The 25,285-nt window shown below is 50.3% G+C and overlaps 1 protein-coding gene across 2 annotated transcripts; it reads left to right on the plus strand.

Annotated features, from left to right (window-relative positions):
- Positions 1-1,828: 1,828 nt before the first annotated feature.
- Positions 1,829-24,915, plus strand: Fah (fumarylacetoacetate hydrolase). Of its 2 annotated transcripts, none has more exons than XM_048435248.3 (14): positions 1,829-2,018; positions 6,275-6,385; positions 7,727-7,848; positions 8,031-8,080; positions 9,613-9,703; positions 10,479-10,576; positions 10,684-10,736; positions 12,423-12,522; positions 13,520-13,650; positions 15,256-15,331; positions 17,295-17,341; positions 19,774-19,875; positions 20,436-20,553; positions 24,730-24,915. In XM_048435248.3, the coding sequence occupies exons 1-14, from the start codon at positions 1,938-1,940 to the stop codon at positions 24,798-24,800; spliced, it is 1,251 nt and encodes a 416-aa protein (XP_048291205.2). In that variant the 5' UTR covers positions 1,829-1,937; the 3' UTR covers positions 24,801-24,915. The 2 variants fall into 2 exon arrangements, with proteins under 2 accessions (XP_048291205.2, XP_085539164.1); XM_085683038.2 differs by lacking the exon at positions 1,829-2,018 and adding an exon at positions 4,693-4,730.
- The last annotated feature ends 370 nt before the right edge of the window (positions 24,916-25,285 follow it).

The following is a 25,285-nucleotide window of genomic DNA, read 5'->3' on the forward strand; positions in this document are numbered from 1 at the left end:
AGCTATTCTGATAACTGAAAAAGTAGACATCAAACCAAAACTAGAAGAGACAAAGTCACTACATATTAGTAAAAATCCACTGAAAAGATACAACAATCATAAACACACACGCACTATAGTTTGAATGGAGCTCCCAGTTTCATAAAGCAAACACCAGTGGACTTGAAAAGAACAGAGAGCGACTTTAATATTTCACTCTCATCAGTAGGCAGGTCCTACATACAGACTAAAAATCAATAAAAAAAAAACCTTCAGAGGTCAATTTAGGTTAAGCCAACTTAACATCTACAGAATATTCCATCTGTATTAATTTCTCACTGATGTGACCAGATACTTGATGGGGTACTTAAGGGTGGACGAGTTTGGTAAGGTTTACAGTTTGAGGAGATGAAGCCCACTATTAGTGGGGAAGGAACGTGAGAAGGTGTGGTACAGTGAGGGAAGAGGCCGATCACTGCGTCCACAGCCAGGAAGCAGAGAAAGATGAATGCTTGTATCTAGCTCCATTTCTCCTTCACTTATTCAAGGCCTCCAGCCCAAAGTGGTGCTGTCCACATTCAGTTAACCTTTGCGAAACACACAGACACGCGTAGGTGTTCCCATTGTGATTCTAAATCCGATAGGCAAGTTGACAATATTAAACATTAAACCCTCCAACAGCTAGAGAGTACAAATTCTCAGAAGCCCATAGAACTTTTCTCAAAAATAGACCACAGTTTAAGCCATAGAGCACATCTTCGCAAATACAAAAGGATTCAAATAATCCTTTGTATTTTAGCAGATTGCGTTCCTGAAGCATTTGCACTAACAAAGCCATAATCTGAGGGGTACCCCCATAGACCTTTCTTGAACTAACGTGCACGCCCAAGTTTCTAGTGAGTGATTAGTCCTACTTCTAACATTTTGGACCCAGAGTCCATAGTCTTTCCTCCCTCCCTCTTATTACACACACACACACACACACACACACACACACACACACACACACACACGGGCGCGCGTATGCCAGGTACGATTCTAGGCAGTCTACCAATATTAACTAATAGAATTCTTTTATCTACTCAGAAGCGGACCTCCCGCTAGTATTATAAAGGGAGAAAAGGTGAGGCAGAAGAACCCTGAGAGGTTAGCCAGGCACGTCACACTTTTCCGGATGTTGGCGCCAACTCCACCCTTCACCAACAGCTCTGGAAAGCATCTCTGGGGACCCCGAACGAGGCTACACAGGCAGATGAGCTGGGGCGTCTGCAGTATCCAGTGACGCCGGAGGAGCTGGAGGCGACCCTGGACTGAAGAATGGGGTCATCAGGTGGATCCCCAAGTGCAAACTGGAGGTGGGGTCCGAGGAAAAGCAGGGCTCCTAGGGAGGCGGGATCGCTTTGAAGCACTGCGGGGCCTGGAAATGAGGCACCTACAGGGGCAGGGCCTTGGGCGTTCTAGGTGAGAACGAATACCTAGACCCAAGGGTTGGACCAGATAGACGGCCCTATGGACACAGGGGCGGAACGGTCCGGGTTCCCGGACGGAGAGGGGGCAGGACCAAGGCGGGGCGTAGACGAGTCCCGGGGGAAGGCCGGGGGCGGGGCGTTTCCGAGGTTCGGGTCATCTCTGGGCTGGATAAGGAGGATTATTTTATGTGTACGGTTGGGTGCGGTGGTCCTGGGTGCGGGGAGGTCACAGAAGAGCGAAATGGGGTGGTCCTGGGTCGAGTGCTGGGTGGTACAGAGGGTGGACCCGGAGTAAGGGAGGCGCAAAGGGTGTTCGGAGGTGGGGGGGAGGGCGGTCCCGAGGGGCGGGTAGGGGTGTTGCCAGGCAGTACTGAGTACGGGCCTTGGGTTCGGGGCGGTCTCTGCGTCTGAGTGCTCCTCTCGCCCTAAGCACAGTCCCGCTAGCCAAACCCTGCCCGCCACGGGTTTTCCTGCTGGGTGCTCGTCAGCATGTCCTATATTCCGGTGGCCGAGGACTCGGACTTTCCCATCCAAAACCTGCCCTATGGCGTTTTCTCCACTCAAAGCCACGTGAGCTTGGGCTCGGGCGCGGGGAGGTGGGAGCTCCGGTTGGTTCCTCCCGAGCCTCGGTGGAAGGCGCCTGTGGCTCGAATGCGACTGTGCAGGATGTTGAAATTCAGTCTCTGCTTCTGTGGGGTTGTGCGAGAACCAGATGCAAAGAGATAAGGGAGTTATCACCCCTCGCCTGGACAGCAGGCCGGTGCGATTATTGTGATCTAGAAATGGACGTGTAGTCCTGTCGGCCGGGTGGTCGTTCACTTTACTGCTAGTCCTTGACCCTACAACCTGGAAAGTACCAGCTGACTCCCATAATTTTTGAGCAAGCACTTCTTGGCCTGTGCAGTCTAAGACACCAGGTTCTCTAGCCTAAATTCTTTCTGCTCTAGTGTGACCTGCTGGGCATTCCCTGAACTGATCACAAGCCCAGTGGGGCAAGAGAAACAAACTTGGACTTGTGTACATAGTCCGATTAGAAAGAAGTCTTTGAAAACGGTTTTAGTGGAGCTGAGTTATCAGCAAATACATAGGGGTCCTCAGGAAGGCAAAGCACATCCTTCCGAAATGTTTGTGGCATTTTCTGCTTGCGTTTTGCTCACACTGTTGGTTCAGTGTTGTAAGCCAGAGAGCCAAGGGAACTGCGCGCACCTAATAGGAGTCAGAATATTTTTTGCCAGGAATGACAGGTAGCAGAGGCAAAGTGCTTGGCTAGCAGGCACCAACAGAAGGAAGGAAGAAAAGGATTCCTGGCAGTTGGTCCGCTTCTCCATTTGTTGCCCAGAGGACTGCCCTTTTGTATCCTGTCTGTGCTGAACGCCTTGGTCAGAAGAGCTAACTGCTGGTTTCACAACCACCAGGCATGATGAGTAGATGTTGCAAGGATGCAAAGTTAATGGGTCACCCTTTCCACATAGGAGGTGTGTGGAGCCTTAACCTGTGCCAGCCAACCACCTTCTGGGGGCAGAATACTCCCTCTGGCTCAGGACAGTACTGTGCCCTCAGCAGAGATGCTCTCAGCCTTGTTTGGGAGCACCAGGCGGGTCAGGCAGGAAGGTTTGTGCATGCAAAGCCCATCCTCAGCACTTGGCTGGGTAGTAAGGGGCTCTGGCTTACCCTCGCAGGCGAATCCGGAGTTACTGTTCTTTTATGTGCAACTAGAGGCTTTCCAGACACCATACTCTGCCGTTTCTTTATCATCATCATTGCCACCACCATCATCATCATTTTGGGTTTTTGGGGTTTTTTGTTGTTTTGTTTTGTTTTTTCAAGGCAGGGTTTCCCTGTATAGCCATGCCTCCTCTGGAACTAGATCTGTAAACCAGGCTGACCTCAAACTCAGAAATCTGCCTGCCTCTGCTTCCTGAGTGTGGGATTAAAGGCGTGTGCCACTATGCCCAGCTTCTTTTGTTTTCAAGTAGTAATAAAAATTTAATTTTTAATTTTGAAATTTAATTTTTTGAGAATTTCTTATGTAAGCACTGCATCTACATCATTCCTGCTTCTCCCTCTCCTCCCTCCAACTTCTCTCTTCCCCCTCCCAAATTCATGATCCCTTCTTTATTGTTGTTGCATGTTATATTTATATGTATATATAACCCCTTAAATGCATTTAGCTTTGTTCATATGTACATGTGTCCAGGGCTGGAATTGCTAGGAATTGGTCAGTTTGTACAGGAGTTTGTTCCTGGAGGTAACTATTGATTGAGCTCCTGTAGCTCTTCATCTGGGGGTGGGACCATGGAGAATTTCCCATCAGTATTGGCGGACCAACTGGTGTTGTTGTGCTGGCAACTATATTGTTGAGAGTTCCTAGGTGTCATTCCCTGGTCATGTCTAGGGGAAATGATCTGTCAACAGGTGTCCTGGGCCACCGACTCTTACTGTCTTTCTGCTCCCTCATGGGTGATTTTTTCCTGTGCTGCTGGAGTTGGGATTGCATTGCAGATATAGCATGGGATTGGGCACCCAGGATGAGTTAGTGGTCCTCTACATTTTGACCATTAGAGAGCCACCTAATGGTTTCTATCTATTGCAAAAAGATACTACTTTGATGAGAGGTGAGAATTACACTTACCTGTGAGTATAAAGATACATATTTAGAACACACTTAGGCATTGCACTGGTTTAGGAAAATGACAATAGTAGGTTCTTCTCTTGAGTCTGTGACCTCGCCAGCCATGGGCAGTTGGCTTGGTTTATAGTAACAGGCATGGGTTACCTCATGTTGAGCAGGCCATAAGTCCAACTAGACAGCTATTGGTTATCCTTGGGATATAAGTGCCGATATTGGTGCATTATGGGTAGCTTGCTATTCCAGTGGTAGTTGTGGCTCATGGGCATTAGGTCTGGATAGAACTGCCGATTACTCCTCTCCTTCGACAGCTGTTGTAGCACCAAAGTGACTCAGCACAATTTATAGGCCTTGTTCATGTATGACCAGGCAGGTGATGCCTATGATTAGGTCACAGAGGTGATGCAATGATAGCGGTTCTTTCTTGCCTTCAGCAAGGCTTAGGATGATTGCCCCATGGTCTGTCCTGGTGTAGGAGGTTCTTCTGTTCATGTGTTGCTTTCATTGGTTAATGAATAAAGAAACTGCTTTGGGCCTGATAGATAGGAACTTAGGTAGGCGGAGAAGACAGAACTGAATGCTGGGAGGAAGAAGGGCAGAGTCAGAGAAGCCATGGATCCTCTGCCTGAGATGGACACCGGTTAGAATCTCCGGTAAGCCACAGCCATGTGGCGATACACAGATTAATGGAGATGGGTTAAACTAATATGTAAGAGTTAGCCAATAAAGAAGTTAGAGCTAATGGCCAAGCAGTGTTTTAATTAATACAGTTTCTGTGTGGTTATTTCGGATGTAAGCTAGCTGGGTGGCTGGGACAAACAAGGGACCCTTTCCTTGTAACACCGTCCTATACATCACCCAAGCGGACTGTTACCAGGATCCGTGTAGCTCAGCTCACTCAGCTCTGTGTTCTTTGAAGCAGAGTAGGGAGACTGAGGCCCGCAGAGCTACAGAGCTGAGGACATATGGGTTCACTGGTGAAGCTTCTCAGGGTCCTGTGGCCTTGGTCTATCCCTAACACTTAGGGTGTGCTTTGCAGATGCTTCTCTGATGTAGGTGGGTCTTCTTTCTATTTGTTGCTTTCATTGGTTAATTAATAGAGAAACTGCTTGGCCCGATAGGTCAGAACATAGATAGGTGGAGTAGACAGAACAGAATGCTGGGAAGAAGGGAAGTGAGGCAGATGCCATGGAACCAGCCACCAGGTCAGATATGCTGAATCTTTCCCGGTAAGCCATGACCTCATGGTGCTACACAGATTATTAGAAATGGGTTGAATCAATATGTAAGAGTTAGCCAATAAGAGGCTAGAGCTAATGGGCCTGGCAGTGTTTAAAAGAATACAGTTTCCGTGTAATTATTTTGGTGGTAAGTTAGCCGGGTGGCGGGACACAGCCCCCCCCCCCCCCCCCCCCCGCTCCTTCTACAAATGGCGCCAACGTGTGGACAACTGCTCCTTCTACACTTCACTCTGCCCACTGAAAGGAGCAGGCACTGAAGACAGTGTCAGCCAAGAAGTCCGCCTTTCAACTCCTATGAAATCCCTAGAATGGCAGGACTGTTGGTTCAGGTGCCAAGGAGGTCTGGCTTAGGACAGAGTTCCAGGAGGTGAAGTCTTCCAACGTGCTTAGTGTTGTGGGGCCAGGGGCCAGCCTTGACAAAATATTTGGTCCGCGGTATCCATCTGAACTCCTGCAGAGCTTTTATGTGGGCATAAGCAAAATTTATTCTTGTGGTCAGAGCACCGTTGCTTCTTCAGCACCCTGCTACCTGAGTTCTGTTGAGTTCAGGCTACCACAGAGCCGTCGCTCCAAGTTACAACATGTGAAGCACTCACTGCTCTGCTTCGTAAGAGAATGGCCCCAAGCAAAGTCCTAGGCCCAGTATGAAAAGGAATTCAGGTTCTTGGTAAGGTGGTGAGCAGCTCATCACTAGATGCAGGCAAGCAATGCTGGGAACTTTGCTTCCACAGGCTACCTGTTCTTCCTCTAGTCTATGGGGGAAGGAATTTGATTAATTTCCCATCAAGAGATCATAACTTTGCTTTCTTTCTTATCCTGGATCCTGGTCTTCCGTCCTCTCCTTATGAGGGTTGTCCCAAAGGAACCCACGAGTCCCTAAGTATTGGGTTTCTGTTACAGTGAATGAACTGTAACAGAACTGACTATCAGAACTGACTGTGTCTTTCTCCTCCCAGCCAAAGCCACGGATTGGTGTGGCCATCGGTGACCAGATCTTGGACCTCAGTGTCATTAAACACCTCTTCACCGGACCTGTCCTTTCCAAACACCAGCATGTCTTCGATGAGGTAGGACGCTGTGTCATGAATCGTGGCCATTTTACTACCTACTGTGAATGAGATAGTGTTTCCTTAGTCACAGCTTATCCCTGGGTAAGTGGGAGCTGTTCTGAGACATATAGGTGGCAGGAGGTAGCCTTGACGCCTTAGGGTGGTCTCTCAGCAGAATGTGAGCTCCTGACTCCAGTGTGTCTCTCCAAGTTGCCCATGAGATGAGGATAGAATATAACTCTGGTTTCTTTTTATCCTGGGCTATTCACGCTTTGGTCTTTCAAGGCCCAGGACAACGTTGAGATAAGGAACCATGACCCTTACAGTCCAGATTTGGGGTACAGCTTGACACAGTCATCCTGGCCTTCTTGTTTGTGGGGGTTGGCTGCCCAGTCCTTCAAGAGAACAGTCCTGGAGTATAACATGAGGGGCCGGCTTGTTGGGGTTTCTGTCCCGCCCGGTACCCCACAGCCGGCATACCCCAAGGAAAATCACACACAGGACTCCATAAGATTATAAACTGATTGGCCCATTAGGTCAGGCTACTTATTAGCTCTTATAACTTATGTTACCCCATTATCCTTATCTACGTTAGCCACATGGCTCAGTACCTTTTCCAGCGGGGGTGGGGGGTGGGGGGACAGCTTACATCTTTGCTCTCCGGTGGTCTGGGCAGAAGGAGCTTCCTGCTTCCCAGAATACTCCCAGTCTCTTTGCTCCACCTCTACTTCCTGTCTGGCTTTCCCGCCTATACTGCCTGCCTGGCCAATCAGTGTTTTATTAAAATATGATTGACAGAATACAGACAATTCTCCCGCATCACTGGAGCATCCATCCTTGTTTGTACCTGCATAGAGTGACTGCCCTGCCCTCAAGGCATGCAGTAGTGCCAGGGGACAGCCAGTTTGGCCTCCATGTCTATGGGAGATGGGTCTTTTCTCCCTCATCACAGGTCGGCTTGTAGGATCCGCTTTTTCCTGACACACAGGCAGGGGTGCTTGTGGTGTTCCCTGAGCACCTCTTTTGTGCAGGAGCTTTGTATACATCTTCCCTGTCGGTCTTCCTGGCCACCCTCTGGCCCAGAGTCAGCATTGTCACTAGAGAAGTGGGACTTGTGCAGTTTGTGGGTGGCTGTCCACATAATAGCTACTGAGCATCATGCAGGGGAGGGGATATCCAGGAATAGACAGGGACATCAAGAAAGGGGACCAGCTTTCTCTTGCTCTATGCAGAGAGAGGACAAACATATGGACAAGGGTCCCAGCTTGTGAATGCATGGAGAGAGCGCAGACTCTGGCAGGAGAGATGGCTCGAGGACTTTCTCAGGCGTAACCGTCTCTAATCCTGTTTTGGCCTTAGACAACTCTCAACAGCTTTATGGGCCTGGGTCAAGCTGCCTGGAAGGAGGCAAGAGCAGCCTTGCAGGACTTGCTGTCTGCCAGCCAAGCCAGGCTCAGAGATGACAATAAACTTCGGCAGCGGTGAGGAACACACGGGAAAAGAGGGACATGGCAGGGGGGGATGAGGCCAGGGTAGTTGGCAGTGCCCTTATGCATCGTTGCTTGGCTGCCTGGCAGCTTCACTCAGCCCTGTTCTGGGTTGCATGCGGTGGGAGGGCTCTGGGCCTGAAAGACCGGATGGAGCCCTTGATTCTGTGTTTCAGCGCCTTCGTCTCCCAGGCTGCTGCCACAATGCACCTTCCCGCGACCGTAGGTGAGTCCTGCTTCCCTGTTAGGTCATCCAGAGTAGCTCAGGGGGCCTGGATGGCTGGGCAGATGCTTGGATCCCTGTATCTTGGTGGGAAGAATACAGTGTGAGGACGTTAGGATTGCCTGCTGATCCCAACATGACCAAGCTCAGCAGACGGTTAGCCTCGGCTCAGGTTGTCTCAAGCCTGCTCTCCCAAAGAAATAACAGCCTAAGTTTGTGACTACCTACATGTCTCCCTGAACAGCAATTTGCTCCTTCTTCCCAGAAGGTTGTGGGGGAGGCACTGTGAGCTGTCAGAAGAGTTTTGAGGAAATCTAGAAGGCCCTGCAGGGCCCATGTGTGCTTGGCATCTGATTTGACCGAATCAGCAAGTTGCTGGCTGAAAATGAGATGGGTCCATCAGCCTGAGGCCAGGTGTAGGCTGTATCCTATGTCAACCAAGAGAGGGAGCCTCTGCTCTTACCTGGACACCTGTGATCTGAGAGCTTTACAGTTCAGCCTGGAAGGATGGGATTCCCTGAACCCATTTCTCCACGCAGCAACGTCTTGCAGAGGTGCTAATGCCCACAGCTAAAGGTGGGAGGTGGGCGTGAGGATGGGCTCATCTCTTGCTTCCCTTCAGGACTGTGCTCTACTTTCACGGCAAACTAGTCATCTTCTCGGGGTCCTTCATCCTTTCCAGTTAACGGATGCTGTGACTTCCTGTTTCTTCTGTCATGGACCTGATTATTTTGTGACAAACACACTCGCTCTTGCTTCTGTGCACAGGCCTGGAGGTGGGAAGTAGTGAGCAGGGCTCAGGCTGGCTGCCCCTTGCTTAGCTGACTCCCAGACTGTGCCCTCTCCTTCTCTTTCCATCTCCACTTCTCGTCCAAGCTGCTAGGATTGGGGTACTCAGCTTTGCTGTGGGGGCGGTGGTGGTCCAAGGTTCAGGAAGATGGGTAAGCAAAGTACCATAAGTGGGCTTCCTGGCAGATCTCGGTAATTCATTCACATGTGAGAGAGGGACGCCTGGAGCCTATGAACCTCCACGTTCAGCTCATCACAATCATTAGGCACTGATATACAAGTTCAAATACAGAGACAAGATGCCTTGTTCTTGGTGCTGAGGGCCAGTCACGTGAAATACGGGCCGAGCTGAGACCGACCTGAATGGTGACAGTTTCTCAAAGATCTGCTTGCTTGGGACTGGAGCACAGTGAACCCACTCCAAAGAAGGGTTCAGAAGGGGACCTAGGCCTCGCCAGGATTTAAACCGACAGAGGGAAGGGAGAAGTGCGGCTAGCGAGCAGGCTTATGTTAAACAAAGGCACACCAAGGGTTGTCCATGTGAGGGTAGTAACAGTTCTCTGTGGTCCAGGTGGGAGGGAGCGGGGCAGCCATTTCATATTTAAATCTCACTCTCTGACTCAGGAAGTGTATGTTACTTTTTCCTGAGGGGGTCCTTGAATGTTGAAGAGGGGTGTGAGCCCCTTCTCTTGGGACTAGGCTTCCTCCCTCTGGATCACTGGCTGTTTGGGGTCTTCCTTCTGCAGGAGACTACACAGACTTCTACTCCTCTCGGCAGCACGCCACTAACGTTGGCATTATGTTCAGGGGCAAGGAGAACGCGCTGATGCCCAATTGGTATGTCCTAGACCAGACGTTGGGATGAATTCGAAATCATCTCTCTCTCCCCAGGAGCTGCAAAGACCCCCCCTTTGGTCAAAGCAGTCTAGGAGGAAAACTAGAATGGATCATGTCACGGCCTCTGGAAACAGCAGATCTCGCTTCTGGTCCCCTCAGACTTTAGGGGTGGGGGACTATGAAAAGCCTGTGGGTCGGTCGCTTCAGCTCCCCTCTGGAGAACAGACATGGGAATTAATCCCCTGCGATGCTTGATTGACCTTTAGATTCTTTTGCTGGCCAACTGCCTATGTTCTTTTATTTCCTCTCTATAGCCTTGTCTTCCAAGCATCCTCTGAAAGTGTTCCCCAGCCTTGGAGAGCTATTGTTCTGAGCAGGGCCCACAAAGGAAAGCAGCAGAACTCTTGTCTGTAGTCAGAGAAACTCAGGTTTTTTATTTTTCCTCTACTTTCTCCCCCTTACGGTGGAGCTAGTCCCAGCTGGCCTAGAACCTACTATGTACATCAGGCTGCTACAGGCTTGTGGTCCTCCTCTGCCTACATAGGGCTGGGATTGCTGGCACACCCTGCCACCTTTTCTTCTTAAACCTGAATCTTCCCCTCCGCCCCCCATGATGCACTGTGTTTGGTTTCTCCATTCGTTTTTCCATGGACACTTGGGCACATGTTTGACCTTTTGAACAATAAGTGTGTACTGACTCTATTTCTTTTTGAAGTTTATTTTACACCGCATGTAACATCTCTGGCACCCACATCCTTTCTCCCTCCTTTGTTAGGCTCCACTTACCCGTGGGATACCATGGCCGGGCTTCCTCCATTGTGGTATCTGGCACCCCAATCCGAAGACCCATGGGACAGATGAGACCTGATAACTGTAAGGGACTCCAAATACCCAGGCCCTGGCAACACCCAGCTCTGCCCCGTTGCTAGGAGCTCTGCAGTCTGGTGTTGATGGCTGCTTTTATCTGCTGTCTTCCCCAGCAAAGCCTCCCGTGTATGGTGCCTGCAAACTCCTGGACATGGAGTTGGAGATGGTGAGTTATGTGCCGAGCTTTACTGAGTGGGATCCACAAAGGCCTGCAGCAGGCGAGCTCTCTTTCTGGGGCAGCAGTTCACACCCGCCCAGCCACAGATAGCAGCCCCGTGACCCCATGGGACCATTGATGCTGGTGCCCTTTCTTCAGGTCCTGTGTTTGTGAATTCACCTACTCGCTAAACTTATTTGCAACCCAAATAGTAACACAAGTCATTGCCACAGGGAGAAGTGGAAAATCTGAGTCTCCTGATTGCACACACTTGTCCCCAGTGGAGGTCACACCAGGCTCCCTGTCTTCTTCTTTCAGATCTCATTCTATAAACATGTGTTATTTTTCTGGTCTACCCCCCCCACTTCGTATTTCCCACATACTCATGTGCTTTGAGTTGATTTTGTTATTTATTGTGTCCCCCGAGTGGAGAGCCTTTGTGCATTCCTAACTCCAAGAGGGCAGAGGTCCCTTATAGACCCGTGCTGGAAAACCATCCTTTATTCCCTGCAGCTCTTGACGGGGAATTCAGTGTTGATGAGCTGACGCTATAGCAGATGCTGTTAACAAAAAGAAGTAAAGTGTAGTTAGATAAACCAGCTGACTGTTCAGTTGGTGAGTGCTGCAGCCAGAGGCTGCGGAAACCATCCCTTTGCTTCTGGTGGGAGCAGCGTTTCACCTCTTCCATTCTCATTCGTGGTGATTTTATATGTTCATATGTGAGCAACAAGCATCAAGTCACCCTCTCCACCTCGTTATACCTGTGGCAGGGCCTGCACCATTTCAGAAACAAGCTTACACCAAGGCTCCCCCTTTTTTTTAAACATTTATTTATAATTTAAAATCTTTTTTTCCCCAAAAGTTTCCCCTCCCTTTTCTCCTCCCAGTCAGGCTCCGCTTTTTATTTAAATTACACATTTATTATGAGAGTGCCAAAGACCCGCGGGCAGCTATGAGAAATGAGGCGGAGATCCCCTGGTCTTGAACGTGGGGGCATCCTTCATGCCTCGGTGCCCTCGGATCTTTTTTCTTTTTATCTTGATGAAAACTTTGCCCTGTCACCACACAAATAAAACTGACCCTGACGTCATGAATGTAGCTGATTCTGTGCTCTTGAAGGAGTCGCCCCCACCCCACCCTGTCCTACCTGCACCTTTTAGTTTCCCATGGACATGACTGGATGTTCTGTTGGTTCATGGCTGTCACAAACATCTCATTCATCTGGGGACAGGTTGGGCTGTGAGGCACTGTGTCAGGTGCTGTGGTATGAGTCTACCTGATGCTTCAATTCTTCACGAGCATATGGAGTATAGGGAACAAAGAAAGGAGCAGAAACTGTCATGGGGCTGCTAGGAAAACAGGGCACACATGAGTGCAGTTCTTGTCTTAGAGATCCAGTGAATTAGCAAGCACCTGGTCCCCAGGCTGGACATACTTTCCCTTTGCCCTGCAACCAGCAATGACCCCGAATGACAGGCCGTCTTTTTTCTTTTTCCTTTTTTTTTTTTTTTTTTTTTGGTTTTCCGAGACAGGGCTTCTCTATAGCTTTAGTGCCTGTCCTGGAACTGACCAGGCTGGCCTTGAATTCACAGAGATCCGCCTGCCTCTGCCTCCCGAGTGCTGGGATTAAAGGCGTGCACCACCACCGCCCGGTTTACAGGCCGTCTTGATTCTAACCGACTTTCCCTGTGACAGGCTTTCTTTGTAGGCCCTGGGAACAGATATGGAGAGCCGATCCCTATCTCCAAAGCCCACGAGCACATATTTGGGATGGTCCTCATGAACGACTGGAGTGGTAATTACCTAGTGGCTTGGCTTCAGCCGCTGCTCTGCGCACGGGCACATGGGGGTTGAATGTGGGACAGGAAACCCAAGGACTAAAGGGGGCTGCCACACAGACGTGTAGCTCTGAGGATGTGGGCCAATCACAGCTTCCCCTAGGGGCTTCCTCATACAAGGAAAGTCGGTACTGACAGTACCTAAACCTTTGTCAAGCCCCGCCCATCTCCACTCCCTGTTACCAGCACCAGCATCCCATTCTGCTGATGAAGAGCTAAGTGTGGAGGGATTTTAGCCAGTGACTGAGCTGAGACTTCAAGTTCAGCAGCCTAGCATCTGAGCCCCAGCTCTCCACCCCGATACCATGTGTAAAAGGAAGTGGGTTCACACGTCCCAGGAGAGGGCCTCGCCCACTCAGGGATTGCCCTGTTACCCTTTGTTGTACCCTGGCACCGTGCCTCCTAGGACCTCTGTCTTCACACAACATTCTTCTTTTCGTTCCTCTGTAAACGGAGGCTGCTGTACCGTTCCTGGCTGCCCAGACCTGAATAATCACATAGAAACTATATTAACTACAACGCTACTTGGCCAATAGCATAGGCATATTCCTGGATAACTCTTATAACCCATTTTTTTTATTAATCTGTGTATCGCCATAAAACTGGCCTACAGGTAAGGTTTTGGCATTCTGATGTCTTTCTTCTTTGGCAGTTACATGGCATCTCTCTGACTCTACCTAGTCTCACTATCTATCTATCTATCTATCTATCTATCTATCTATCTATCTATCTATCTATCTATGTTACAGCCTGGCTATATACTGCCCTGCCATAGGCCAAAGCAGCTTTATTTATTAGCCAATAAAAGCAGCACATAAACAGAAGGACACCCCACATGATTCCCTGGGAGGTCTGGCTTGCCAGAGCCCTGTGGAGAGGTCCATGCAGGCCAAGAAGCAGCTTGGAGTGGGCCTGTATGCCATCACGAACCCTAAGCTTGCTCTTCTCCTGTAGCCCGAGACATCCAGCAATGGGAATACGTCCCTCTTGGGCCGTTCCTGGGGAAGAGCTTTGGAACCACCATCTCCCCATGGGTGGTGCCCATGGATGCCCTCATGCCCTTTGTGGTGTCCAACCCGGAGCAGGTAAACACCCCTCTGCTGAAAGCCCTGCTCTAAGTTCCCGTTTCTGCCCTTTTCTGCTGCCCTCTGAGCTAATACAGAGACGTGTCGTGCTTGCAGGATCGTGGTGCAGGTCAGGCAGCCGTGACGTCAGGGGTTTCTGTCCCTCTAACAGTTCATAGGGAAAATATACATTTGTAGCTTTTAGAGTTCTCTGCACTCAGGAAACTGTCTGGCAAAACTGAATGGCTGCCCCATAGCACAATTTTGCTCTGTGCAATGGCTCCCTCTGGAGTCTAATTTGTAGAATGCATTGGAGTAGAGGGTATAGGGGAAAGTGCATTGTCTCTGTGACACTGTTCCCAACCCCCTTGCCCAGGGCTGGGCCAGTGGTCCTCGCTCTCATCCCCCACTTTGTCACAGTATGCTCTGTCTCACCCCTTCACTGCAGCCACCCTGCCTTTATGGCCTTAAGGCCAACACCGTGTAGGCCCCAGTTTTCATGGATGTTCTCTTAAACGTAGCTCTGTCAGATGACCACTCTGGTTCTCCCTTGTCTCTGGGTCCAGCTCTCCACCAGAAGGTTCTGCTCAGGGCTCTCTGCTTTCTCCCTGGCATTGTCTCCTGAGCCTGTGGTGCTTCCGCTTTTCTCCCTCACTCATCCATGTATCTTCCTGCTTCCACAACCCGGGGGACTTACCCTGCAAATCTGTCCTTCATAAAAGACCCTGCAAGATTTTCACTCCGTCTCCTTGGAACTTCCCTAGCTGTCCCCGTCAGAGCACCCACCTCTCCCTTCTGCTGCTCTCCTTCACATTTGTCTGTCTCCCTCCACCCTCCCTCTTCTTTTCTGCCTTCACAGGATCTGATGGGGCCCTGCCTTCAATGGCCCACGTCCTCCCTCCAGGTCCATCTTCACAGATCTGTCTGAACCCCCAAGCTATCTCTGTCCTTCCCAGTACCATTTATGTGCAGCTGTCACCACCCTTGTCCCTTCCCAACTAATCAGTGTTTTTTGTTGGTGGTGGTTTGTTTTTATTTTTTCTCCTCGAAAGCAGCTTCGAGTTTAACCCTTCATGCACTGGGAAAGAGCTGTATTCCCACCTAGCATCCCTGGTCACACTGACCATTAGAAACACACAACTGTTCAAATTACCCAGCGTGATCTTCTGTCCCACTACATGATGTTTGTATTGTCCTTTAGGGAAATACTCATTTTGCTCAATGGGGAGCATCTCTGCCTGGCCATCAGCTGCCTCCCCAGGTGTCCCAGCACCAAATTCACCTGACCAGATTCACTGTTGCTAGGCACTTTGCTTTCAAGGGCACCTACCTTACCCTCTCTATTGTCCTGGTCTTTCCTTACAGGCTCTATGGACCATCTTGTTTCCCATGGTCCCCTTCCCACGTCTGTTCTCCCTGAGATTGCTACAGCATTGCTCCTTTGGCCCTGTGACCTCTAACCTGCTTATGCACCCCCTAGCACGTGACCTCCTGTCCTATCTATGAACAGTGAGCAGGGATTGGGTCTCTGGAGAAGAAACATTGCTGCCACTTGGCACACTCTGCGCTGGGGTACAGAGGCTGCTGGAAACTCAGCCCTTCTCTCTGACGTACTCTTCCCTCTAGGACCCCAAGCCCTTGCCGTATCTCTGCCACAGCCAGCCCTACACATTTGATATCAACCTGTCCGTTGCTTTGAAAGGTATGTTTCAGGGTGAGCGGTGTTACCCATGTTCAGCAGGCGGGCATGAGCAGGTGCCACTGCCCCAGTGAATTCTGAGCTTTGGCTGGGTGACCCTAGAGGCACCTGCACCAGTCTGGAGCTGCCTAGGGCTCTTGTAAAGAAAAAAGAATGTGAGGGCCATCCTCTAGTTTAGAGGTATTGTCGCACATGGGAACCCTGGTCCTTCATTCTGTGTCTGCCTGCTCTTCCAGCCAGAGTCCACCCTAGTCTCTAGTCACATCTGTCCCTGCCACCCACCTTACACTGCACCCCAGAGGTGTGGCACATTTCATCAAGTGCCTGTTGGAAAGCCTGATTTCAGAGGCTCATGGGACTGTGCGAAGTTGGGCTCCGCCCTGAACTGCAGGTTGGGCAGCCCAGAGATCCGATGCTGATGGCCTGCCTCCACCGAGCCTCTCCACAGACTGAACTGTGCAGTGAGTGGCTGGCTCTGCAGACAAAGCTGTGGTGGGAGGGGCTGCTGTGCAGGCTGTGGTGGAGGTCCGGTCTCAGCACCACTCCTGTCCAGTTTTGGGGCTTGGGCAAGTTACCAGGTAATCCCCTAGTTTGTCATCTGTGAAAGAGGGGAATTATAGCCTTGGTTTGTCACACTATGGTGATGACCAAGGAAACTGATTCATAGACCTAAACACAGACCTAGAACAGAACCTTCACTAGGAAGGGGCAGGTGTCATCTTCATGTCTTGGTGGAAGAGAGCTTGCTGGGGGCACATTTGGAGACATTTAGTTCCTCAAGGCCAAACTCTAGCTGGCTCCTTGTTCCCTCAATTTCTCTCCTTTTGTCTGTGGTTACACACATTCTGTTCTGTGTCCTTAGGCCAGTTCCCGGGTTTCAGTCCTCATGAGAGGCAGGAGACTCAGTTTTTCTTTCTTTCTTTCTTTTTCTTTCTTTCTTTCTTTCTTTCTTTCTTTCTTTCTTTCTTTCTTTCTTTCTTTCTTTCTTTCTTTGGGCTCAGTTTCTTAAGGATCAGGTAGCAGGATGCTCCATCTAGGAAAGATCTAAGAGCCATAGCAGCACCCTCCTCTGGGAATCTTCTGGTCCCATCCTTTCATGTTTCAAGTCAGGAAACTGAGGCTCAGAGAAGAAGAATCACCCTGAGTCATGGGGCTGGCTAGGCCCAGGCTGGAACTAAGTACCAGTGTTGTAAATTCCAAGCTCATGCGTTCACTCCCAGACACATCCTTGCAGTGCCTTCCTATTTTGCTCTTGTTCTGGTCATTTCCCTGTGTCAATGAAGGGCCCTGGTGGGGAGGGATGGGATGGGAGTGAAACCACCACATCCAGGGGTACAGAGCTCAAGTCACAGTTTTGAGGTTCCAAGCTGACATCAGAATATCAGGGTTGGAAAGCAGCAATGTAGGCAGCTTGACTTCCTGTGGGGCTGCAGAGCATACCTTCTGTGGTAGAGGGGCTGGTTTTGAGGGGGGGAAGCACTTTCTAGGGGTTCATACTATCAGAAGATGTCAGTAATCCTGAATGAAGCAGGTGCTTAGTAAGGACTGCTGACATCAATGGTGAACGACTACACTATCTGTTATTACAGAAGTGTAGCAGGTAGACCAGTTGTCCAGAGAGTTGCAGGCTGTGTTTGATCAAAGTCATATGTAAGTTTCAGCATATATGGTGGATGTTAGGAACACTGTAGGAAAAGGTACTCTGAAGCCATGTCTAAACTCAGCAGCACACATGCCTCTGACAGTGGTGCTTGCTCTGGGTGGGAAAAAAAAACCGCTTAGGTGCATGTCTCTGCCCTCCCTGGACTAGATAGCCTCGGTGGGCATATCCAAACTCTGACACCCTCTAAGCTTATTGTTCCACAGACTAAGTAAAATCCTAGCAGACAAGTGGAACCAATTTGAAAGTTTTCCTTCTGATCAGTGGGACTCAATCTTATGGGTGTCACTACTCAATCTCTGACAGGAGAAGGAATGAGCCAGGCGGCTACCATCTGCCGGTCCAACTTTAAGGTGAGTTTGGGGGCCGCTGGGTTGCTTTGTGGAGGGGAAGAAGGGGACAGGAACAGGAGAATAGCAGCCACCTAGGAATGAGATGACAGCCAACCTGAAAGCCTGAAGTCCCCATGACTCTTGTCCTTTCTAAACACACACGGCATCTCAGAGTCCTGTCAAGACTGAGGCTGCTGTACAAATGTGACCAAAGTTTTCTGGGTGCATTTCGCATCCTGTAAGGTTCAGCCTCTGGATCCCATGTCCTCACGGGCTGGATTGATTGGAAGTGCTGTGTGTGTGTGTGCACATGAAGGGGCCTGAGGCTGACAGTGGCTGTCTTCCTTAGTCATTCTCCATTTTATTTTTGAGACAAGGTTTCTCCCTGAATCTGAAGCTCATGGATGGGCTAGGCCTGCTGGCCAGAAATCTCAAGGATCCTGCTGTCTCTTCCACCTTAGTGCAGAGATTACAGGCACACATTGCACCCAGATTATCCCAGGCTCATACCACATTCTGTGGGCCATGGAGACTCAGTCAAACTTGGGCCCTTATGCCTGTGCAGCAAACTTTACTAACGGAGACATCTCAGCAGCCCACTTATTTTTGATCAAACTTTTAAAAATATTATTATTTTTACAATTGTGTGTGCCTGTGTGTGTATGCACATGCATGTGTAAACATCTACGGAGTCCAGAATAGAGTGATCCCTGGAGTTGACGTTACATGGGGGTTGTGAGACTCCCAGCCTAGGTGCTGAAAAACCACCTCAGGTTCTCTGCTAGAGAAGTCTGTGTTCTTAAATGCAGAGCCATCAAAAATGAGAGGTTTTTAATGAAATAACAGCACACACACACACACACACACACACACACACAGATACAATACATATATGAAAGTGCTAGCATCCTAAGTGGAGAGACTGAGGAAATCTCACAGAGCAAGCATCCCTGTGCACCCAGCGCCCATGTCAGAAAGGGGAATACCCAGCCCTCAGCAGCCTACTGCCTCTCTACAGACACGCCATCATTTCCCCAAGGCAGGCCATATCTCCTTGCTTCTCTTGCCATAAAGACTTTGTCTCTTTATCAGTATTGTATGGGATGGTTACAGTGTGCATATCATCCGCTGGGCTTCATTGTTCGTTTGTGAGGTCCAGCCACGTTGTCATTTGCAGTATGAACTGGATTATCTCACTGCTATAAAAGGGTGTGACAGTGCCAGCTTCACAATGGGTGATGAGCATTGGGTTGCTTCCATATTTTGGCCGCCCTTGAATTACTGTCAGCGTTCGAGTACACATCTCTTGGAGTACACATATGCACATTTCTGTTGGGTACATACCCAGAAATACAACTGCTGGATCATAACACATGCATGCATGCATGTACACATGCACGCACACACACACACACACACACACACACATACCACAAAGCAGAGTGCACACCTAGGAATACTTTTGAATAGCTTTCCAAGATGTTTCACCTCTGGTTAACCTGATCGAGAGAATCGCTCATAGGTGTGTCCGTAGGCCAACTGAATCTGCACAGTCCTTCACAGTGGCTTCTTCTAGATAGCATCAAGTTGGCAACTGAGATTAGCCATCCCATGAACACTCCCACTGGTGACATCTAAGAAATTCTGCTCCTTTATGTGTGGACATGTAGCTTTTGGCTTTGCAGCTCAGCCATTCGGGGGGTCATGGCTTCAGTTGTATTTCTGTAACGACTAACACAGCTGGCCACCTCTTCTTATGTCCTTTGGCCACTTAAAGACTCTACGAACAGTTGCATTTGTTTTGCATAACCTTTCTTCTAGTTAAAAGAAGTAAGGAACTTGAGGAAGAACCAAGAGAAGAATCCACTACTGAGGATTCGTTGCCTGCCAGTATGGCTATAGAAGGGAGACCCAGGAAGCTGTGTCATTTTAGAGGCTTGGGCATACGTGGCCTTTGAGCGTTTCAGGCACAGGAGCCTTGACCTCAAGTCCCGCCCTGTCATTGCCATTCTGCTCTGACATTCTGTTAAAATCACTTCGGCTCCAGGGACAGTGTCAGTTCCAAGTCCTGGAGTGGGGGGTGGTCACCCAGGCCTTACTGCAGGAGGGACAGTCCACCAGGAATGACTCCGGGAACTCCCAGGCCTGAGCAGACAGAAAAGGCTGAGAAGACCCAGCTTTCAGACATCTTAGAAAAGGGTGTTGGGAGAGATGAGGTTCCAGGGGAAGCCATGTGGAAGCTGATGGACAAGGGGGGTCAGAACCTTAGCAGGTGGACAGCAGGTCATCTGGAGAGGGACTAGAGGAAGGCAGAATCTCAGCTGAAGAGAGACAGGCATTGTAAGTATGCATGGAGTGTGGGGGCAGGGAAGGCATGGGCATGGAGCAAGCAGACGACATCCTGCCCAGGAAGCAGGATGCCCACACGTATCCTACTGTGTCTGTGCCCTCAGCATATGTACTGGACCATGCTGCAGCAGCTCACGCACCACTCTGTTAATGGATGCAATCTGAGACCCGGGGACCTCCTGGCTTCTGGAACCATCAGTGGATCCGTGAGTGTCAAAATACCCACTGGGTCCCCAAGCCAAAGATAGGCCAGTTGAGCAAGTTGGGGGTAAAGGAGACCTGCGGAAGAACCAGAGCTTGACTCTGTCTCCCCAGAAAGCAGCAATCACCCTATCTAACACAGAAGGAGGTGACCTCACTGCAGCAGACTTCTCATCTGCCCCTGCACCACCACGAGCCTGGGGAAAGGGGTACACAACTTGGAAATGATGATGTGGGGTGGTGAATAGGTGAGATCCTGGCCATGGTAACTGGGAGGTGACAGTCTCTCACTAGTGATATAGTGCTGAGTGTGATACTACTTGGGAGTTGTGAGCTGCAGTCAGTGGAATGAGAAGGTACACTGAAGCAGTACCCTGGGCACGCTATAGGCACAGGACCCTTAATAGACAACATGCTTACAGGAAAGATGGAGCCACCAGGACGCATCTGCAGTGGCCTCAAAGGTTTTATGGGCCCCTGTGTCTCACCGTACTGTCACACTAGAACTGACCTATTATATCACCAAGATATAAATGCATGTTCTCCCCCCCCCCCCCCCATAAAGGAACCTGGAAGCTTTGGCTCTATGCTAGAACTGTCCTGGAGGGGAACAAAGGCCATCGATCTGGGCCAGGGCCAGACCAGGACCTTCCTGCTGGATGGCGATGAAGTCATCATAACAGGTGCATCCCACAAACCCCTCAGGCTGAGAATACCCATCTGGCCATGGGGCCATCTGTCTGCTGTGCATTTACTGGAGTTTCTGGATTCTGTGTTTGCACTGTATGCCCTGGGCTATTGCCTGGGCTTCTGGGAACTTCATGTGTTAGTGTCCACACAGGAAACACAGTGAGAGATCATTTTGCATCCCCCTACCACATACACACACACACACACTCACACACACACAGCAAATTACCCAGTAATGATGGGGCCCTTGCTTTCTGGACTATGTATCAAACCATGGGCAGGGGCTGATCTGAACCTGGGGTCAGGAGGGCATGATTATGGCAGTACCTAAAATTCTCGCCAGCCCTTTCCAGGAAGTTGGAGGCCTCATATCGTTGGTTGCCCTTCTGTCCTTCACATGTTTATTAATAGCAAGGAAGGCATGATCATGGTTAGAAGACCACTTCTTGGAGTCATCACCATTCCGGTGACCTCCTAGGGACTCACCAACAGTGTGACAATTGAGGCAATCAACATTCTGGGACTCGATTGGCCTCATCTTTACAATTTGATAGCAGAGCTCTGGGATTATGCCAACAGCTGTACTCTTGGTAAAAGTGCGCTGGACCCCTCCTGAGTTCCCTGGAGGGCATCCTGGAACTCTAGAGATGAGGATTGGCTCACACTGCAGTGACTCTGATTGGCTCACACTGCGATGACTCTGATTGGCTCACACTGCGGTGACTCTGATTGGCTCACACTGTGGTGACTCTGATTGGCTCACACTGCGGTGACTCCGATTGGCTTACACTGTGGTGACTCTCATTGGCTCACACTGCGGTGACTCTCATTGGCTCACACTGCAGTGACTCTGATTGGCTCACACTGCGGTGACTCTGATTGGCTCACACTGCGGTGACTCTGATTGGCTCACACTGCAGTGACTCTGATTGGCTCACACTGCAGTGACCCTCATAGGCTCACACTGCAGTGTCGCCTGTGCCCTATTGCACAGGTTACACAGTGAGGTTGGCACTCCATGGAGGCCTTGCAGACTGTGAATAAAGATGTCTGGTTTCCCCTCCAGGTAGCGGCTCTGTCCAGTCCTAATTCTTCTCACCTTGGGGTATCTAAAGCCTGGAGTGTATGTTACAGCTAAAGTACTTGAACTAGTGCCCTCTGCTGTTTTACATGGCTGTCTCTAGAGAGATGAGAATCTTGACCTTTCTTTGATGAAACTTATATATCTCGTACCTTCCTGCCTGATTTGCTCTCATCAGCCATTCCTTTCCTTTTGTGTACCTTCTGCTGACCCATACGTACTTCCTTGATGCTGCCCTGGTACCAACAGTCTGTCCTGTGGACTGGAACCTTGGACCCATTTCCTCATCGTTGTCTGTTCTGTCCCCTCCCCTGTCCCCTCTGTGCAGCTGGTGTGCCCTAGATCGCCTACGGATCTACAGCTGAAGCCCTCACAGGGCTTCAACAATAGACCCTTCGATCAATCCTGCTCACAGGGTCCTCCTGCCTGCTCCACAATGCTCCTGTTCTGTCCAAGATCCCCTCGTGGTTCCCATCTGCTGCCACATACAATCTATCACGTCTTAGCATGGGCTTCTGCGTGGCTCACTCAGCTTCCTTCTCCTACAGACCCTCTGCTATCACAGTACCCGCTTTTCTTAAGAGCCAGTGGACCCCCAACCTCAGCCTGGCACAGCCTGACACAATCTGGCACAGCCTTCCCTGCCACCTCTATCCTCTGACAGCAGCTCAATGTCATTCAAGGCAGCAGCATGGCTGTCAGCTTCCGTACCCAGCCAAGGTCTCCTGTCCCTTTCCTGTGCTGCACTAAGAGCTCAGGAGCTTGATGGTTTTTTCTCACGGCTCTGGAAGGCCGAAGTCTGCTGTGCAACTGATGGGGGGCTGCACTCCTTACAGATGTCTGGGGAAAAGGCCTATTCTTGGCCTTCCAGCTATAGTGCCACCAGCAGGGCTCCAGTCCCTGTTCCCATCAGCACACAGTCTTGTTCTGTTCCTCAAACCTCCCTCCTTGGCTCCTAGGACATACTTGTGTTGGTTTCCGAACCCACGCAAATAGCCTTATTTGAGGAGTGTTTCCGTAGTCACACCTGAAAGCCTTTCCACTGTGAAGTAGGTGCCAGTGTGGGATCTGATATCGTTGGAGTTCGCAGCTCAATCTGAGGTGCATAGAGACAAGCTAGGCATACTGTTTAGTGGGCTGAACCAAGGAGAAAGGTACAGTCAGAGCTCAAAACGGCAAGCAGCACCCCAGGGTTGATCACTACCCATTTTGCTCCCACTGATCCTAATTCTGGTTGATTATGTAGAGCCTCACGGTGTCTGTGCTTCAGTGTCCATGTATCCAACCAGTTACAAAGGGAAAATGTTAAGAAACGTTGTATCTGTACTGAAAATGGCCAGTTTTCTTGTCATTATTCCCTAAGCCATACAGTGTAGCCCTTGACACAGCATTTGTATTGTCTTAGGCACCTTAAGCCACCTCTAGATGATTTGAAGTGTGTAGGGACCGTGTGTGTAGGCTCTATGCAAACTACCCAGGGGCTTACCCTGGAGACGCCAAGGGCCGACTGTGCTTATTAAATGTCTGCAGAGCCCAGCGGTGTTGGAGGTGGGTCTGCTTCCGTGCTTTCTCTTTCTACTCACCCGAGCCTTTTGGAAATGTGTCATTGCCCCAGATTTGCAAAGTAAAAAAACCTAGCGGCGTATAAGGGAGGTGATTCAGATTGCACAGACGGCAAGGTCAGGATACAGTTCCCGTTGCGAGCTGCTCTCCAAGGCTAGACCTCTGCCTGTCAAGCAAGGACGCCAACTGCTGTATGCCAGCTTTGTGTCTGGTCTTGCTCCAGTGCCCACCAGCCAACCTCAGGCCTTGCTGTGGGGTCCTGTGGATTGAGTGAACGTGCTTTTCACAGTGTTGATGTGGAAGAGAGAGAGAGAGGGAGAGAGAGAGAGAGAGAGAGAGAGAGAGAGAGAGAGAGAGAGAGAGAAAGCGACGCTGGCTCTCTGTTGTCAGTATGACAGAGCCTGAATAAGCTGCCTGGAACAATGCAGAATTGTCTCTGCAGCTGTCAGGCCTGGAAAAAAGGGCCCCAGGGCTGAGGCAGGAAACCCCATGGTGTTCTTGGTGTTTGTACCACAGAAGGCAGGGAAAGTCCTTTTCTGTGTGGTTGTGGGAAGCAGGATCCACAGGAGCCCTAGTTTGTGCTGCCTTGGCCACAGGGCATTGGGTACCAGGGCCCATATAATGCCTTCCAGCTTCACATACTCTGACTCTCTTTGGCTCTTTCCTACTGACTTCCTCTGACTTTCCTTCATCTTGTCATTTCCCTGCTTTCTGCTTTCTTGATGAGACAAGTCCCTATGTCACTCCCTGATGACCGAGTATGAGTTTCATATGACCAGTAGTTCATATGAAACACGGTACAAGGCGCCCATGTGTACTCAGTCCTCATCCTTCATACATGGAGACTACAACAGAAATCTGCATCCTTATTCAGGCTCGCATAGAGTCAGGATTTGAATCTGGGCCCCTGTCCCAGTGTGGCCCCTGTAGGGAATCACACAGGAGAAGAAAGTAACCAAACCCCATCAGCTTGAGCAAGTGGCTTCAGGCATCAATCCCAAGCCTTGCTTTCTGTCCTCTCTGGGCATTCTGCTTTGGACCCGCAGGGATCTGTTCCCGCAGACTGGCACTTCACTGCTCACTGCCCTTCAGCTCACAGTTAATTGAGACTTCTTTCTCGGCATCTGAAACACTGTGACACAAACCCATTTCCCTCCCTGTGGTCATGTGATAGCGGCATCGCTCACACCGGCCTCTCTGTGTCTGCTATCCTTCACGGTACAGATCTGCTGCGCATCTGGTTCACGGACCCATTGGGCTTTTTGACCTCTTGTCTTCTCAGGATTGTTTGTGTTTTCTTCCACTGGCAGTTGGGTTCTCATTTCTCTCCATCTTTGTTTTTCCTTCTGCCACTGAGTCGCAGGAGGCACAGTTCCAGGCAGCGTCGGGGTGTGCAAAGCCACCGGTCGCCTTCCATCCTGAGCAACGCCGCCTTTGTCTTTATGTTGCCCCAGTCCGTGCTCTGAAGCACCCAAGCCCAGGAGGCCCGCAGCTCCGTGGCTGATCCTGCCCCGCTGTGTTTCAGGTCACTGCCAGGGAGATGGCTACCGCGTTGGTTTCGGCCAGTGCGCTGGAAAGGTGCTGCCTGCCCTCTAGCCAGCCTGAGGTTCCGGAAACTACAGACCACAGCCTGCCTACTGCGGACCGTGCTGCGGCTGCCCTTCATCCGGGAACAAATAAAGCCCTTTGGCTTGTGGGAAGGACCACAGAATTCTCTGTCCTTGGTTTTGTACAGTGGGTCGCTGCTCCCATGGTAACGGTCATTAGTTCATCTCTTCTGGGTGTGGGGCTGAAGGCCTTGATGGGGGTTCTTCGTCAGACTCCTCAGGCCTTCAGTACTCCCTGGAATGTCGGAAGAGAATGGCCCCTGAAGTGTTCAGTACTCTTCAGAGAGATACAACCCGTGCGTGCGTGCTTGCGCGCATGTGTGTGTGTGTGTGTGTGTGTGTGTGTGTCCCGCGCTACCGTCTCGCCAGCAAGAACCACGCGGTACACATAGGATCCTTCTGCAGAAAAGCTTTATGTCTCTTGGGAGCTAGAGCATAAGCCACATGGCGGAGACCCAGATAAGATGGAACCCA

This window comes from Myodes glareolus, chromosome 24 (assembly GCF_982192425.1).
Source record: "Myodes glareolus chromosome 24, mMyoGla1.1, whole genome shotgun sequence".
Lineage (NCBI taxonomy): Eukaryota > Metazoa > Chordata > Mammalia > Rodentia > Cricetidae > Myodes > Myodes glareolus.